Consider the following 17,653-nt stretch of genomic DNA (forward strand, 5'->3'; position numbering starts at 1 on the left):
TAAACTCCCCTCTTCATAATTTGTCATTGGCAGTCTCTCTGACCCGCTCTGACTCATCAGTTGACCGCACCAAAGGTTCATTTCTTGTTGAGAAATACATGAAACTAAGACTCAGAGACAAAAATGTTCAAAGCAAATGGGAAAAATCTGATTTATTTCTAAACTTGTACACATTATCCCTCTACCTCACATTTTGGTAGCTCTTTTTCTAGGACAAATCATCTCACCAAAGTAACAGTTATGGATAGAAACATGAAAATAAAACTTCTGATACAACCAAAGTTTTCTTTAAAAATATATGGATAATCTAAATAACAACATGACATTAACAAAAATGGTACAAAAGAGGTATATGGTACATGTAAGGGCATACAATGGTTAGTTTTTTGCCACTTTTACAAGGATCAAATTTAGTGCAGCTGAAGAAAAAAACTCTCAAGTCCCTTTCATCTTTTAATAATAAGGCATATGTGTGAAGTTTTATCACATCTTACTATACCAAGACATTTATGACAACACATGACTTTTTTTGTCCTCTGAGGGTTAAACAAAAGTAAACGTAGTTTTTAAAAAAATCAACAAATGATTGACCCTCTGTTCTCTTTATTGTAACAATGAAAATAAAACAATCTATGAGCACATTCAATAAAAATATACACCGTGTCACAAATCAACAGGCTACCACACAGCATGTGCAACATTCTTCAAGTGCCTAAGGTGTCGTCGTTCATTCCTCCTTAACAAAGGAAATACGGCAATACAGACTCAACTGATTCTGTTTGGGTCCATTGCTGAAAAAAGGTCCATTCCTCTGTTTTTAGTTCAGTAAAACCTCCATGCGTATTTAATGTACAGACATGAATCTAATGGACTTTCTCTTTGTCTTATTGTTTATGTTTTATTCATTCATTTTTACAGATTTCCATCCTCATGCCATAAAGGCATCTCTTTGGTTTCCTCACATTTCCTCTGCAATCCCCTTTACAACAATGAATGCAGGAGGATTTTTTTTTTCTTTTTTAAAAAGGGAGTCACATTCAGGGCATGACATGAAAATGCACAGTCCATTCAAAGGTTTGAGTAGCGGTCCAGCATCAGAAAACAGGAAAGGAAATACTACAAGGATTTAATTCTCACAGGCAACCGTCACAAACAACAGGTCTGGGAGAAAGAGTGCGACTTCTCTTACAATGTCACCGAAAATCTTTTGTTACATGACTGAGACCAACCGAAGGAGATGGATGACCGATCCTGGGTCGGGTTGAAGTGAAGCAACCACTACACTGGGCTGGGTCCGGTCTAGTGGTTGATGAAGGTGCTGCTCATACCCGAATCTTCCCTATGACAAAGATGTTTTCTTCTCCCGCTGCCCCATCGGTTTGGGGTTTAAGGAGCTTGGAGGGACCCTGAAGAGTCAGCTCTGTCATAGCGGTCGCCACAGTACCTCGTCATGTCTCTGACTCGTGCCCTGCCAGCGGGATGACAAATACAGTGATGTCATCGCCTGAGCCCAGTTTTTCATTGGGTAGCCGCCAGCCGCGCTCTTTCAGCACTCCTCTTGACCTCATCAGCAGGTCCTGGGCTGCCAGTGTATACCTGCGTCACACACAGAGGGCAGAAAGCAAAAACAGTCATTACAACAGTGAGATGAACTCTTCAATTACAGATAAGCACAAACCAACATATGATATACAGATTCATGTTCACGCTCAAGTGATTGGATTACGTTGTAGGTGCCGGCTGTTTTTTACTGAACTTGGAAAATCCAGTTTCTTGCACTGTGTACCGGCCACCTGGAAATAATCTGCAGAACATTTTAAAGCTTACCCCATATTTATCCTTAGGGCAATTTAAAATTTTAATGTCATATTATTTTTTTCCCAACTTCTCTTATTTGGAGCTGACTAACTTTAATTTGGTTTTTATTATTTTTAATGTCAAATATGTTATCTGTGTCTCGTGTGCCTGGGATGATGTTTGTTTTTTGCTCGGCTATACTGTAAATGATGTCACTACTTCAATATATCTCAGAGTCTAAGTAAAGATAAATGAATATTCAATCAAGTAAGAATATCAGACAAACTGCTTCCTCATTTTTGTCGATTGCTGATGAATGGTAAGACTTTACTTTATATGAACATTAATCAAACACAGTATTATATACTATAATGTAGCTGTAAGAGGATATAAGCTTTTTTTTAAGTGTTATTGATGTTACTGTCTCACTTTATCATCCATAACTGGATGCTGGTGAATAAACACATAAAGAATTCAATATTTCTACTTTATGGAGTGCATTACATTGAAAAGTGTTCCTGATATTTTGTCCACCCAATAAACATAATGAGGGTACAATGTCAACAAAAACTGAAAATATATAAACTTTGTGAACTTAGAATTTATGGCAGATCTGTCTGACTGGATTGCAATTGGCTGAACAGATGTTCTTAAAATAAAGTAATGGATATACTTTAACCGTCAGCATAATTTTGCAGGAGACCTAAAATGTATCACCACCTAGTGGACACAATAAGTTCAACAGTCCACCACTGACCTTACTTCACAGTGGATTTAGGAAACTGCCGCTTTCATCAAATTTTCCTGAGCATGTTCGCACGGCACATGACAGATCATACAGCCAGAACAAAAGCCTAATGTAAAGGATTACTTGGCAGACAGCATACCTCATGGGATCAGAGGGGTCACAGCAGGATAAGTAAGCTGACACAGCATCTGCCACTTCCCTGTCTGTTGTGACGTCCCACAATCCATCTGTGCCCATGACCAAGACGTCGTCAGGACCATGTTTGTATTCATCCATGTTATAAACCTGCACCTGTGACAGGGAGACATTTTCTTGATCAAAATTCAATTCATCACACTGTCCTGATTTATAAAAAACATTTTGAACTGTGTTCAGTTGTGTCCAAAAAGATCAGCAAAACTATAACCTCCATTTGCTCCATAAAGCTGCTCATGTTCATTTACGTTTTTAACATTAAGCCACATACTATATCTACTGTAGAGTGATTTATGTTGCATATAGTCAGATAAGCACAGTTTAAGGAAAAGAGGCTTCCTATAATGCTGAGCAATACTGAGAAGTGCTTGAGCAGGAAATAAAAAAGTAAAATCCAACAAAAGAGATGGAGGCTATTTTTAAGTAAAAGTGCTGATGTGTCGCAAGATATTAAAAAAATGAAGAGTTGCATGCACTTCTAACCTTTCTTTCATAGCTGAGCTTATAAAAGCCCATTATGAGACAAAGCTTTGAGCAATGCAAAAGGTTTTCACTTCGAGGCAATGGGCAACAAAGTCAAGCTTAACAGCTATTCATAAAATGAGGTGGTTGAAGCAGCAATGCTGAGAGGACTCCTCTGGCAGTGCTGACAGCCAGCATTACTTGTCTCCTCACACTCACCTCAGGGACACATGACAGGAAGGGCTTAATGTAAATGTTGGAGTTGTACACCTTCAGGTCATGATCTCCCAGCCCGCGGGTCACTCCGATTGTCGCCATGACGCGTGCCTGCCAACACACAATTACACAATAAAGTCACACACGCACACACACAAACACAATAATCTAGGCTATTGGTTTGAGATGTGCTTCAGTTCAAGGAAAATCCACTTATGAGGGATTAAGTGAAGACTATGTTCTCTGAGACAATAATGAAGAATGAGGCCCAGGCAGACGTGGCAGATTTACACCAGTAATTTATAAATATGAAAATGCTTTATTAAATGTAATCTGCATAGACAAAGTATATAGTGGATAGCTTGGCAACACAATAATGTATCAGATGTAGACAACTTGTTATAGATACAAACGTGCATGAACATATATAGTTATTATGATTACATTATTACTCAGTAGAACATGTCTGCAGCTTAATATTTAGAAATAAGTACTGCTGTTCAGTATCTGTGTATCCAGTATGGTACATTAGGTTTTTTTCTTACCTTTTTCCCCTCTCCATATATCAGGGGAAATTTCAGATCATCTTCAACAATTGTCTTATACGCCCTACAACAAAGCAAACAACAGATAAGCATGTTTGGAATAGAGCTTAAATGATTAGTCATTTTTTATGAATGATGTTTTATGCAAAAAATGAATTGGATCCAACTACTTGTTGTACTGGATGTTGACCTGTCTGGAAGAAACAAGCAATTTGAATTTAAGAATATGGTCTTGACCTGCTCTATGTAACTTTTTTTTAGACTGAATATATACAGGATGAATAATTGGAGATAATTATTTCTGAACACTCCACAACCAAACTGTTGTGAACAATCACAGGATGATCAATGCAGAGTAAAGAGTTCACTAAAATGTAATTAACTGTCAGAAATGTGAATGAAAATGATCTCCAGGTTTACCAGCCAGTCATGGTGTGGTCTCTGTAGAGCATCTTTTTACCCAGCTCACTGTGCTGGATCCTCCGAGGGAACTCAATGTGAGTGAACTCATTACCCAGGAGCTCTGGCCTCAGGAAACCCTGGAGTGACACAAAATGGAGCAGGTCGCATTAAACTACAGAATAAAAAGCTTTACTCCAGTGTAAATGTCTGTCACGACTAAACAGCTCTCCCAAAACACAAAGAAGCTGAAGAAAATTTTATGTGGAACAGGAACCCTACAGTACAGTATGCTGCGTACAGAAGGTGCAGAACAGCTCCCTGTTTTAGCAACAAACATCATCCACCCACTCGGTGACTCAGACCTACAACCACCTACTAAAACAGGCAAGTGAAGCTATTTATTTTAGTGTGAAAGAGGATTTCCTCCCTCTTCTCCAGGTTGCCTGCTTATCATGCTCAACTCAACATGCAAACATCAACTAAGAGACTAGCAGGTTTAATGTCACTCCAGAGAGGAGGAAGAGAGGAAGAGAGACTTTGTTGAGTGCACTAGGTGAAACTGAGAATGAGGTTTTTTGTTTGTTTGTTTTAAAGCTGCAGTTGATAACTTTGAGGAGAGAGAGGACTTAGCATCAAATTTGAAGAAGTACAACTTTCAGATCCCTCCCCCTCTGATTGGGTCATTTTGTCCAGTCGTGGTGGTAGTTTGCAGTAGGAGCAGTAGGTGGGGCTAAATGAGCCTGTTTTTTTTTTGTTTTTTTACAGATTACTAGTTTCATGTAATGCTGTCTTTACATAGTGACAAGTTACTTTTATAAGACTTACCAACTGCAGCTTTATGGCCTGTACTTTTTAGTAAAATGTCCTCCATTTATGTTGATTTCTTTGGGCTGGATGATTATGAAAAAGTTGTGTTTCAGGATGGGAACTTTTTGAGAGGAGGCAGAATATTTTGTGCAAGACTGAGCTGCATTACAATCTGTAACTTAGTAATGTTTGACCACTGCAACTGTACGAGGGTTGGGAACTTTGTGTGCATGACATGAAAATAAAAGAACATAAATCGAAATCAAATCAATCAACTGCTTGTATTTATAGTCTCTTTTACAGCCTGTTATGTGTAACAGAAAATCCCCTGAGCACATTGATTGTATTTGTCTTGTGTACTATAAAAGATAAAGAATACCAGATACTGCAGCCGCTGTCTCTCTGACTCAGGTGTGAATTCATTAGTCATGGGAACAACTTCATTATTTCGGATGATTATAGCCCTGCAGAGACAATGAGGAAGGAAAGACAAGAGAGAGAACATTCAGAACCACCTTTCCCTTTTTTATTTTTGACAAACAAACAGCCAGTAGTTAGGTAACTGCATAATGTTGCAGTATTCAAAGTGAACCCCAGGTGGCACAAGAAGCCACAAGTATAAACCTCCATTTATTGAACAATAGAGAGCTAGAATGAATTACACTTCCTATCATTATAAAAACCCTTCAGTTAAACCTTAATGTAGTTTTAGATATTTTTTCTACAGTATATCACAGCAGTGCAGAGACTCTGAGACAGCTAAACTCTCACCTGCTATCTCCAGAGTTGGCTACATAGAGTTTCCCCATCATATGCATGGCAGCTAAGGCACAACACCCACCAGAGATGGCATAAGATGTTTTCTCCTTTTCAATTAGGTCATCCTGAAATAAAGAAATATCAAAGTTAAAACAAAAGGGTCACAAAACTCTCAGAGGTTTAAGAACTTCTTCAGCCTCTGATCACACTATAACTCATTATTTTCTGCATAAATATTCATATTTCAAACAAAACAGCAACACTGATGGAAAGAAACAATGAGGCTTTGAAGAGAGGCCTCGGCTGTAGGTTAATATTAATATAATTTTGAAAGAAAGTGAAAACAATAGAGACAGTAGGTCAGGTTTGGATACTCATCCACCCAGAAAAAACTGAAAAAAGGCAGTGAAAGAATGTCAGGTTTGCTAAAATTAGATTTTCTATTCCCGGTACACTTAGGTGTCTTTTTCCTTTTTTTTTTGTTTTTTTTGTTTTTACAAATCATAACATACTTAAGTGATTTCTGGGTAATGAAGTGAATATTTTCAGTGATCTCAGAGGCAAATATGCAGCTTAAAATGTTCAAAGGACTGTTTTCTTATTTTCCTGCATGCATTGTTTGTTAACATCTGCTCACCATCTGTTTGAAGGCAGTCTCTATGACTCCCATCACCAGGCTCTCCAAACTGACAACTTTCTCCATGTGAAAGCGTACTGCGGAGTCGCTGACAGCATCGGGGTCCTCTGGTTCCTGTGAAGCTCCCTTTTTCGTCTCTGCCTGGTACGGGCTGCCGTTCTTGGCCAAGCAGATAGGAGGCGCACTGTTGGGGTTCTCCAGCAAGTGGCAGATTTCTCCCAAACGATCTCTGATGAGGCGGTGAAGAAGCTTGGAAGCCATGATGGCAGCTCCTGAACCTGCATGTCCATCAAACACGCCCCAGAACTGGAGAGGGATTCCTGTGCCATCCTAAAAAAGTAACATGGACATAAAATAAGTATAAAAACAGTAGCAATGATATATTATATAAATCATAATAGTAGTGATATATTATATAAATCATAAAAAGATATTAATTCCTATGGTTACGAATGTGGTTTAAAAATCTCCCATGAGATTACAACTCATGCCAGAAGGCACAGATTTGTGAGGGTTTAGAGGCTCTGGTGACATTTTTAATGCAATATGTTTCTTCCATTTCAGGTCACACTGAACCTCAGTTACAGTAAATCTCCACATAATATTTTGGGGAAGCTGTCAAGATATAAAGATTTTATTTAAGATAGAACTATATATAGTATTGAAAGAATAGCACACTGGCCATGTAAAATATCAACAGAAAAAGTATTATTCTCCTAAAGTATAAATCAAAGGTTTTGTGATATCTGCCCTAACAGAAACTACACAGGCAATGGAAAAACTACAGGATAATCTGAGGTCTTTTTGCTGCTCTACCATGATGCTGCGGGTTATGAAAAGGCATGGCCACCTTTTGTGTTTGCAGGCATGTTTACAAGCTGAGTTGGCCTGACTGACTAACTAACAGATGAACTAGCACAAGACATCTGCTTTGCCCTATGATGCTGGGAATGAATGGGGGTGGTGCAACACAAGGGATGATGTAATTCATTTACAGTAAGTGGACGTGTGTGTGCACCCTTGTGCGCGCGCGTGCGTGTGTGCGTGCGTGCGTGTGCGTGTGTGTGTGCAGGTCTTTTAGGAAATCAGGGTCTAAAACAGACATATTGATCTGGAGACTAAATGAGGTAACACTTTACTTTAAGTTATTTCACATTCATATGCAGAATATAAACCGTAATAAATGGTTTATACCACACTATATTGTAACTGTAAGCAGATAAAATTGTATATAATTCATACAAACATTTTTATATTTTTACAGCTGTACTAAATTGTCATTCATTATCTGCTTGATTAATAAACACTGCTTATTATGAAATTATAGTGTACAGTAACAGTAAATGCTTTCAAGTAAAATGTTACCAGACAACGTTCATTCTTTGTCCTGTGCTGAGTTTCTTATTCAACACCTGTTCTCGTTATTATTTTGAAATTAGGAAAATTGAATCTTTTCAGTCTTAAGTGAAGGGAGTAAAAGACAAACTGAATGGGGCTACAGATGGGAAATTTGGTATTAGCTAATTCTGGTACAATACATTAGCATATCTCTTCTCACTTTGTAGGGTGAGAACTAAACTAAACTAAACTAAACTAAACTAAAGTAAAGTAAATTAAACTAAACTGGCTTTATACTTCACAGATAAGTTGAGACAAAAAGTCAAATTGAAGTTGTAAAATGTGTTAAAAGTCTTCTTTGCAGGTCTTATCTTGACATAGAGGTCTAAATATTCTTTACTGCATAGCTGGAACTTATTTCTGACACTTTGGTTTATGATAACAAGAAGAGGAACAGTCAAGAAATTATCAGAAAGATCTGAATGAATGTGTACAAAGTGAAAAATGAGAAGTCCCATGAGTATCAGAGAGGAATACAGATAACAAGATGCATCCAAACAGGATACAAAAAAAGCATGATTGGGTATCCGATAACTACAGTGCACAGATGGTGTGAGGCGATTACTATTTAAATGCACTATTACTTAGACTTCATTAACAAGAACTCCAAATAACCTTCAGGACTCGACTGATGTCAGATTCAAAAACATTATTGGACATTTCAAGCCTCATTCCCTGACTCCTGTTTTGTTGTTCAGGAGTTTGTCCTTCACTCACCCCGTTGTCCTCCAGCAGAGTGGAGTTACGGTGTTTGCCGGTCGGCTTCTTCACGAACAGTTTCTCACAAGAGGCCTGGTCCTCGTTCAGCATACTTTTCCCCGCATTGATCACCCTGATGGAGAAAGAGGCAAGGAAGAAAAGTGAGACTGGAGATGATTTATAGAATTTGCTTTCTATTTCCTTTAACCACATGAAAACATAACAGCAGCCAGAAAGATGGAGAGAGACTAAGAGTGAGAAAAAAGTGGGGCAGGATGCAGCAATGTCCCAGAGGGAACTTGCAGGAGGGATTAAGTGTTTTTATTATGAGCCGATGCTTGTGGAGGATAATGGCTTTAGAGTAATGCACTGTTTCATACTCTAGCAGAATCATCCATCCTGGTGTGCGCTGCAGCAGTGTTCATAGGGGGTAACAGAGATGAAAAGAGTGGTGAGGCTGCAGAAAACTATGTTTAGTAGTTTTATCTGTGAAAAATTTCAATAAATAGTAATAAAACACCTAATTATGGCTTGAAATCTGTAGGTAGGTGTCACAACAGATGCATGCTAATATAATCTTAAATCAAACCGTACTGTTTTGGCATCTTCCAGCTCTACGAATCATGTTTAACTTACATTTTTATATTCATGGTGTAGAATTTTAAACTTGATTACTTGATTAGATGTATTATCCCTGCTGTTACAGACATCCAGTGGTTTGTGTTTATTTTTTATGTAATACAATGCTGATGAAATCATTCTGCACCTTATATCTGCATTAGTTGATTTTAAGCTACTTCAGGCAGTGGATCAAGCTAAACACATTATCACCTTATACATTAGTTGAGTTGCGTTTCTGTTCATCTGACAAATGTAAGTCCAAAATTCACTCTACTGTTAGCTCTGGGTTTTTTTCTAACTCTTAAGCTGCTACAATATGTTCACCAGCTAGTTGCTAACATGGTCCATCTGCTGTTAGGTGCTGAATGGAAAAAAAAGAAGCTACTGTACATGCTGCAGCTGGAAACTACTGATGCGAATGATACAAGTGAAACAAAAGAGTGAAATTGTACGCAGTAAAACCAAAACAATGAACTGAAAGACACTAAAATACTCTGTAGAACTGACTGGAACTGAATAGATGATAATGACACTATAGGCAACACCTTTCATATTAGACAAAGACATTAAACCCAATGGTAATATAATAAACCTGCTAACTGAATTCCATATTTACAGGAATAAATGGAAACCAACGATTGCTTAGAAAGAAAAACACATTCACAATCTACAACACAACAGGATAGTTTATATTTGGTTAGCTGTGTTGTTAAGTATATGTGTTTTGTAGTATACAGGCTGAAACATTCACCAGTGTAGTCCTTTAAGCTGCCATATGAAGCTGACTTGGAGAGGCTGCAGTTCATGCCTCATGCCGGTATATTACATAACATTTCCCAGCTTCAATTATAGATAAATGACACATTAGCCGGATAATACGACATAATACCTTGCTCAATTCCAGTAATTCAAGTATTGTCATTAAGATTCCCTGAGAAACTTCTGCAGAAAGAGGGTTAGTCATTTATCAGTTACTGCTGGGAGCACCAGAGAAGGAAGCAGAGAAAGAGAAACAGAACAAGAGAGCAGAAATGAAAGGAAGACTGGCGTTGAAAAAGAAAGAGGAAAAATTGTACAGTCAAACAAAGGAGACGAGAGAGAATCGCTAAGTAATCACTGAAACAAGACCTATGACCTCTTACTTTCCAGATAGTTTAGCTGATTACAATCATTACAGAAAATGGCTGTGGCCTGGCCAGGGTCTTTGATATGAGAGAGCTGCAAATATGAGGCACAAAATGCAACTGCTGTCCAAATCAGGATTATAAAAAGTCTTTCACTTTCTAATCAGTTGAAAGCAGAGCACTGGCACCGCAGTGTCCTGCACTGCGCTCCCTACATTAGGACTAATGACAGAGAAGAATTTTAAGTCTACTGATTGTCGTGTAAACTTTCTGCCAAGGCCAAAACATTTTTGGAGATCTGGATGCAGGGCTGGGGAAAAAAAAAACAAAAACCCCCTCATAATATTGGAAAATGATCACAGCAAATCCACAATGTTCTGCCAGCACCCTTTTTTTTGGCACAGTGATGCATGTTGCTGGGTTTACTATAGCCACACGCTCACTTAGCCATGGTGTTTTTGCAGGGGTCACACTCTATCTCTAAGCGCTGGCTACAGGCAGAAAATTGCATTGAAGCTTGGTTGTGTAAAAATTGGCACCAAATAGAGAGTATATGTTTTTTATTTGCTATTATTGGATGCATCTGTTCCGGTCAGAAATTAGAGGCTAACAGTATGTTACATCATCATAGCACATATTATATTACGATTATTTCACATGTCACGTTTCTGAATAAAATGTCTTACTAGTAGAATAAGCTTGTTCTGCCTTCTTTCAATGTTAGAAATGAAAAAATCCTAATGTGATTTAGAAGGGAGAAAAACATTTTAGTTGAATATTAAAATATTGTTTCTACATTTTTGCAAAGTAATACATTTTCACCACTCCACCCATGAATCATCAGCAGTTTTTCTTTGTTTGTAAATGCAGCCACATGAACCCAATGAGCTATAATTGAACATAATGTCAGTAACGTGGGCAGATGTGATTCTAAACCAGGAGCTCAAGTCACTCTTTCACATCACTGTGTTTCGGTCATAGTCATATGTTTCCACAACTTGTGACTGAAAGCCACTGTGTGATCCCTCCTACTGTATACAGTATTATGCAAGGAAAGTTCAAAAGAGGAAGTTGAGAGTTCCAGTAAATTCCCTCTTTGTGAGGTGCTGGACTTTTTAACATCATACACATAATGAAGACGATTTTTAGTTCATGTTTGGAGATGTTTTCCCACAAAAATCTTATTTTAGATCCACGTCATGTCTCATCAAAACCCCCCACTGAGGAAAAGCTGATTCTGTGGAAACAGTTTTGCAGTTCAATCAGAGGCAGATTAGTGATGCATGTAATCCAGCGAATGAAAACACCTCAGAATCACTGAAATAATCCTTTTAGATTTGGAGTTGTTCAAATCTGACCTTTCTGAAATATGAATGTCACTGTTGTAGCTGTCTGTGTATTTCTTCCTTTGTTGCTAATATATTTCTTTGCATTACTGGTGGTCATGTATGAATTTCAAATGACCAGCAGCCCTGTTTTGGGTGTATTTCTAACTCCTCTGCTCACAACACTGCCACATTTCAGAGTATAACAGAGGGATTTTCTTTTTAAACAGTGAATGATAAGTTTAGATAAGATAAAGACGGTTGGTGAATGATGCTACATTAGGTGAATTTTGGCAGATAGACAAACACTACAGGCCTGTACAGCACACAAAATCTCCATTTGAAGCATGTGGAGCATCAAAGAATTAGTCTTGTCATATTTTGAATTCCTTTTCAGGGAGAGGAAGTTGCTTGTCATGCTTGCAAAACACATGCTGCAATGTTTAAGTGAAACACACTGGCAAGACCTGACCAAAAGAACATTTCGAAAGAGATAGTGTCAGTCCAGCATGTGGACTATACAAGTCTTCACAAGGACTGAACAAAATCCAGTTATAAGAAATAATATTGTTCATTGCATAAAATGCAAACATACACACTGAATGAAAGAGAATGGTACAAAAGCACAAGGGATTAATTTTTTTAGAAAACAAAAGACTCAAAACAAAAGATAGCATGGAGTTATTCTGTTGAAAGTCACCAATTCATCCCTCCCCTATACCTGTATATTCACTTCAGTTTCATAAAGGGATCTGAGCTCTTCTCTTTCTCTACTGTTGCTCTCCCAGCAACTGGTTTTTCATGTATTATTCATATTGTCACAAGGATGTTGCAGATGGTAAGGTAATCATTTATACATGGTTACAGGTGAGTTAACCTTTACATGCTGTTTAACTTTGACCCATTTGTACTGTTGAGAGCTGTAAAAACACCCTAAACAACATTCTTTCTGTCTGAAATTGTTTGCAGGTGATATGCATTCTGCACATTCAGTAACATTCATGAAATAATTATGGCTGTTATGTTATCCTGGTTTAGGTAGTGCGATTGTGAATGTTTTATTCTATAAACAAATATAATAAAAACTAAATAATTCACAAACTCTGCTCTCTGAAAGTTTCATTTAGATTAATGACCCATAGATTATTATGATTGGTGAGGAGTTTATGAATGGATAATAGATTTGTTGTTCAGAAGTATACTGTATACTGTGAAGGATTAGAATATTAACAGTAAGGGTTACATTTAATGATCTTGGCTTTAAATCAAGAAAACATTGAAATATTGATTCTGGACACAATAATACTCACTCTCTGTTACATGATGTCAGGGCCTGGAAATGTGCATCCATATTAGTATCACATATCCACTTGACAAATGCACTTTAAGTGGCTAACTGGAAGTGAACTGATGTGTTTACGCTGACACAATATTGCACACTAGTGTTACGGCATCAATACGAAATGTAGCATCCTAAACCTGCATGGTGCTTAAACTGCAGACAGAGGTGCCCCGGTAGCCGAAAGGTTACTGAGCATGCCACATACAGGTAACTGCAATGTTCCTGTTTCAATTCCGGCCACACTTTTGCTGCATGTAACCTCTTCACTTTCAGCTATACAAAACAGGCAAAACTGTCAAAAATAATGTTATATAGTTAAAGTGTATGTTTACTTACTGAGACAGTAATGACACTCTGCACTTTTACTAACATAATTTTGTGCATATGAGAAAAAAAACTGCTCAATCAGCATGATGCCAAGCCAAGACTCTCCAACAACAAATAACCATGAATCCTCATTACCAACTAGGGATGTCCCGATATGACTTTTTCACTTCCGATACGATACCGATATTGTAGCCTTGAGTATTGGCCGATACCGATATCAATACGATACGATATAGGCACGAATCATACATATATTTATTCCTTATTTTGTTGTGTGGAATGTTAGAAAAGGCTTGATAAAGTGATGTTACTGTTACTGTTACTGATGTTGTAGTGATATAACAGAAAACAATAGTCAGCAACAGTAGGTATAGGAAAAACTGACCCATTTATTATTAACCAATTGGTTACATAAATTTTAACCTTCAACATAAGAGTATTACCTCAACAAATCCAATAAAAACAAAATGTTATATTTAAAGTGCAAAATAACCACTGGTTACCAACATCATTATACAATTGAATAGAATAAATTAAATTTTAAAGTGCAAACAATTCAAGTTGTTGCTTCGCCTTGCTGCTCACGCGAAAATCCTCATGTTCTTTTTTGTGGTGTTTTTTCAAATGTGCGATGAGGTTGGTTGTATTGAACCTTTCCGGTTCTGTCCCTCCACGGGACACTTGCGCCTGACAAATGTTGCATTTAGCTGCAACGTCTTTGTCCGAGTTTACAGTAAAATACTTCCACACAGCCGACATCACTACACCTTGCTGCAGGCACACACGTTGTCGTTGTTGTGATCACGTGGCTGTGCATGCTGGATCAGAGACGCTCTTCTTCCGCGGCCGGCACCAACGTTAATTAAGGGGCATTACCGCCACCTATGTTGGAGTGTGATCAAACCAGAGTCACCTATTATTATAGAAGTGCTGGAGCGGTAAATGGACAGCTTATATCGGAGCGTTTATATCGGAGTTTTTAGATTCAGTCCGATAAAATCCGATATTCACTTTTTTGGCTGATATCGGACTGATTTCCGATATCAATATCGGATCGGGACATCCCTATTACCAACACAATGACAGCCTGCCCTGTCACTAATTAAGTAGAGAAGTTGCAGAGAGTCTGAGTGTAAGCCAGTGGGGTGACCTCCAACTGGACAGTGTCCACCTACACTGTTTGGCCATCATTGTTCCAATTCATTACTCCACAAGGGACGTAAACAGAAACAAAAGGGATGAAGCTGATGGACACTCTGATAAATCTTGCTCTGTGACGGTTATCATTTCAGCCAGATTAATCTGAGGTGGTGTTGCACAGCTAAATCATCACACGCATCACAGTTAATTTAACACCTTTTGAAGGCTTTAAAGAACTGATGTGCGAGCAGATCAGCTGATTACCTTGTGTTGTAAACAGCACTGCTGATGCTGTGATTACAGTGTCAGCGACTTACATTAAAGTAATTTGCTGCAGAATGCAGATGACAGCATTGATGACGGTGCGCATTCCCACACGCCAACCTCCCATTTTTCATCACAGCACCCTCACTTGACCTCTCTCATTCAGTCTTCTGAAACGGCTGTCGTCACAAATCTAATCCTTGTCCCCTTGAGACTCTGCATGACTCAGTCTTTTTTTGTGTGTGTGTGTTTCCCCAGGAAGGTGGGCAACATGCGTTGGTACAGCCCACATACTGTAGCACTGAAGGTATTCAGCCCTTCATAACCCCCTCCTCAGGGAGAATGGTACGTCTGACTGTGTTTTTCCTCAGTGGAATGGTCCAAACAGCACAATCTGGCCAATAGTGTGAATGAAATAGTGCTGCATTGTTTCTACCTGTGAGTACTGCAGGTGTATTTTCTCTACCTGTGAGAGTACTGCAGAGTGCAGATGTATTATTTCTTCTTCTATGTGAGAGTACTATGAGTGTATTGTTTCTACTTGTAAGAGTACTGCAGATGTACTGTCTCAATACTGTTGTTGAATGAAACAGTGCTGCATTATTTCTACCTGTGAGAGTATTGCAGATGTATGAGAGTATGACAGCACCTGCAGTAAACTCAAGGACACCAGTACCTATGAGTGTACTGCAGGTGTACTGTCTTTACTTGTGAGGGTACTGCAGGTGTACTGTCTTTACTTGTGAGTGTACTGCAGGTGTACTGTCTTTACTTGTGAGTGTACTGCAGGTGTACTGTCTTTACTTGTGAGTGTACTGCAGGTGTACTGTCTCTACCTGTGAGAGTACAGCAGATGTATTGTTTGTATGTGAAAGTACTGCAGGTATACTGTCTCTACCTATTAGAGTACTGCAAATGTACTATCTCTAACTGTGAGTTACTGCAGTAAACTCAAGGACACCAGGAGTGGATGGACGCACTTGAGCTCACAAATGTGAATGGTCACTACTTAAAACTGCTTAAACCATACAAACACACTAATTTTGTCATAATAGGCTCCTCTCATGTGTTTTTGCATAAAAAAGGCAGACAACCAGCTCTGCACAGGAGACAAAGTACCTGAGCTGTCATCACTTTTTTTTTGTTTTTTTTTTTAAACATCAATAACACAATGCACGTATGAAACCACGCAGAAGGGCTAGTTGAAACATGAGAGCATTTCCTGCTTTCATTTTCACATGGCCTTGCACTTCTTAAAATTGAGTATCCTGCAGGCAAACACCTCTGAGCACTGTATGCCACAGTGTGAGGATAGGGACTGTTTTGTCTAATTACACAGACGCAGAGAAGCTGCTCCATAAATGTTATTTACAGCAGCTCAGAGGAGGAACACTGAGACTGGAACTGTACAAAAGCAAAAAAGGCCATACATCATTTGGCTGCTGCAGTACTCTCGGAGCTGCTGAGGCTGCAGCAGTACAAAAACACTCCTCACAGGCCTGACACTCCTCAGACTGGAAATAAAAACACAGCATTTGGGCATGACTGTCCTCTAAGTCAATTTGTCAATGAATGCTTAGACCCACTCACTCTGCGTATCCCGTCTGCCAGGGAAGCCTGCTGCCTCTCTTTAACGTGAGGACCGGCCGTGATGCGTGCTCGGTGGAGTACTGCAGGAGCTCCGGGGTGAGGTCCAAGAAATCCGGCCGGCCGTAGGGGAAGCGAGGCGGCAGGCTGTCCGGTCCGCAGGTCTGCCCTCCACCTGAGTGATGATTGTGGTGGTGTCCGTGTGGCATCATCCCTCCCACCAAAGTGGACATCGCGTTTTTAACTTTGCTTATCATCATCGGCACCTACCGACACCAGCAGCAAAAAAGCTCCCAAATTCAAACGCGATGCGATGCTGTTACGTGAGAGAGAGAGACAGAAAAAAACCACAACACACAGACAGTGACGATGATCATTTCAGGAAGCGATTTCCCCCCCCCTCCTTGGCACCATGTGACAGCTTTCAGACAGACATACACGATGTTTTCCTCATTCAAACAGAATAAAGCCTTCACTGGCTGCGTGCAGGCTGTAATCCGACAGGAGGATCTATCTCATCTCAAAAGGCAGGGCTTGACTGGGATGTGCAGCCAGCCGTGAAAATATCACACACATCCAAAAAGAAAATCCCCAGTAGACTCAAAACCTCAACAGCCACAAGAAAAGACAGATTTAATGTGAAAGTCAGCTACACATTTATGATGATACCATCAGGTATGAATTATAAAGCCTGCAATCAAAATATCACATTTTGTCTGCAACTCACTAATTCCAAGACTTTAGGCTATATATTTAAAACTATATATCTAAATTGTTTCTATGAGACACAATTTGATGTTGTCAGCATGAAAAATACCCAAAAGGGCTCCTTTTAAGGGGGTTATACATTTCTGTAATTGATAATTTTTTCAAAACGTTTGGGTTGGAGGTTGTGAAAAATCTCAAGTAAGCAGTAAGCAGTGTAAATCTGACCATACAGATAAAACTATGTTCAAACAACAATAAATAATAACAACAATAGATAATAGTAGAATCAGAATCAGGATTAAAACAACAGGACAGTTAAAACAGATCTGTGTACATGTGTGTGGGTGGAGTCCCAAGGACTGTACAATTATGAGATAGCCTACTTATATTTGGCTTGGGTATTTCCATTTAATCCTACTTTAAGCTATACTTACTCACCACATTTATTTGACGGCTTTAGTTACTTTTCAGATGAAGATTTGACACAATCAACACATTGTTAAAGATGAAACCAGTGGTGGTTGCCATCTTACAAAAAGCAGTGTGTCAG

General features: G+C 38.8%; 1 protein-coding gene across 1 annotated transcript; it reads right to left on the reverse strand.

The window, feature by feature from the left end:
• Nucleotides 1-975: 975 nt before the first annotated feature.
• ppm1j (protein phosphatase, Mg2+/Mn2+ dependent, 1J) lies at nt 976-16,777 on the reverse strand. The gene is made up of 10 exons (XM_053315741.1): nt 16,399-16,777; nt 8,684-8,798; nt 6,569-6,898; nt 5,944-6,056; nt 5,552-5,636; nt 4,384-4,502; nt 3,964-4,027; nt 3,422-3,529; nt 2,685-2,836; nt 976-1,596 (listed from the first exon to the last, which is right to left on the reverse strand). Exons 1-10 carry the CDS (start codon nt 16,653-16,655, stop codon nt 1,449-1,451), a joined length of 1,491 nt encoding a protein of 496 aa, XP_053171716.1. The 5' UTR covers nt 16,656-16,777; the 3' UTR covers nt 976-1,448.
• Between the last annotated feature and the right edge of the window lie 876 nt (nt 16,778-17,653).

This window comes from Scomber japonicus, chromosome 3, assembly GCF_027409825.1.
Source record: "Scomber japonicus isolate fScoJap1 chromosome 3, fScoJap1.pri, whole genome shotgun sequence".
NCBI classification, from domain to species: domain Eukaryota; kingdom Metazoa; phylum Chordata; class Actinopteri; order Scombriformes; family Scombridae; genus Scomber; species Scomber japonicus.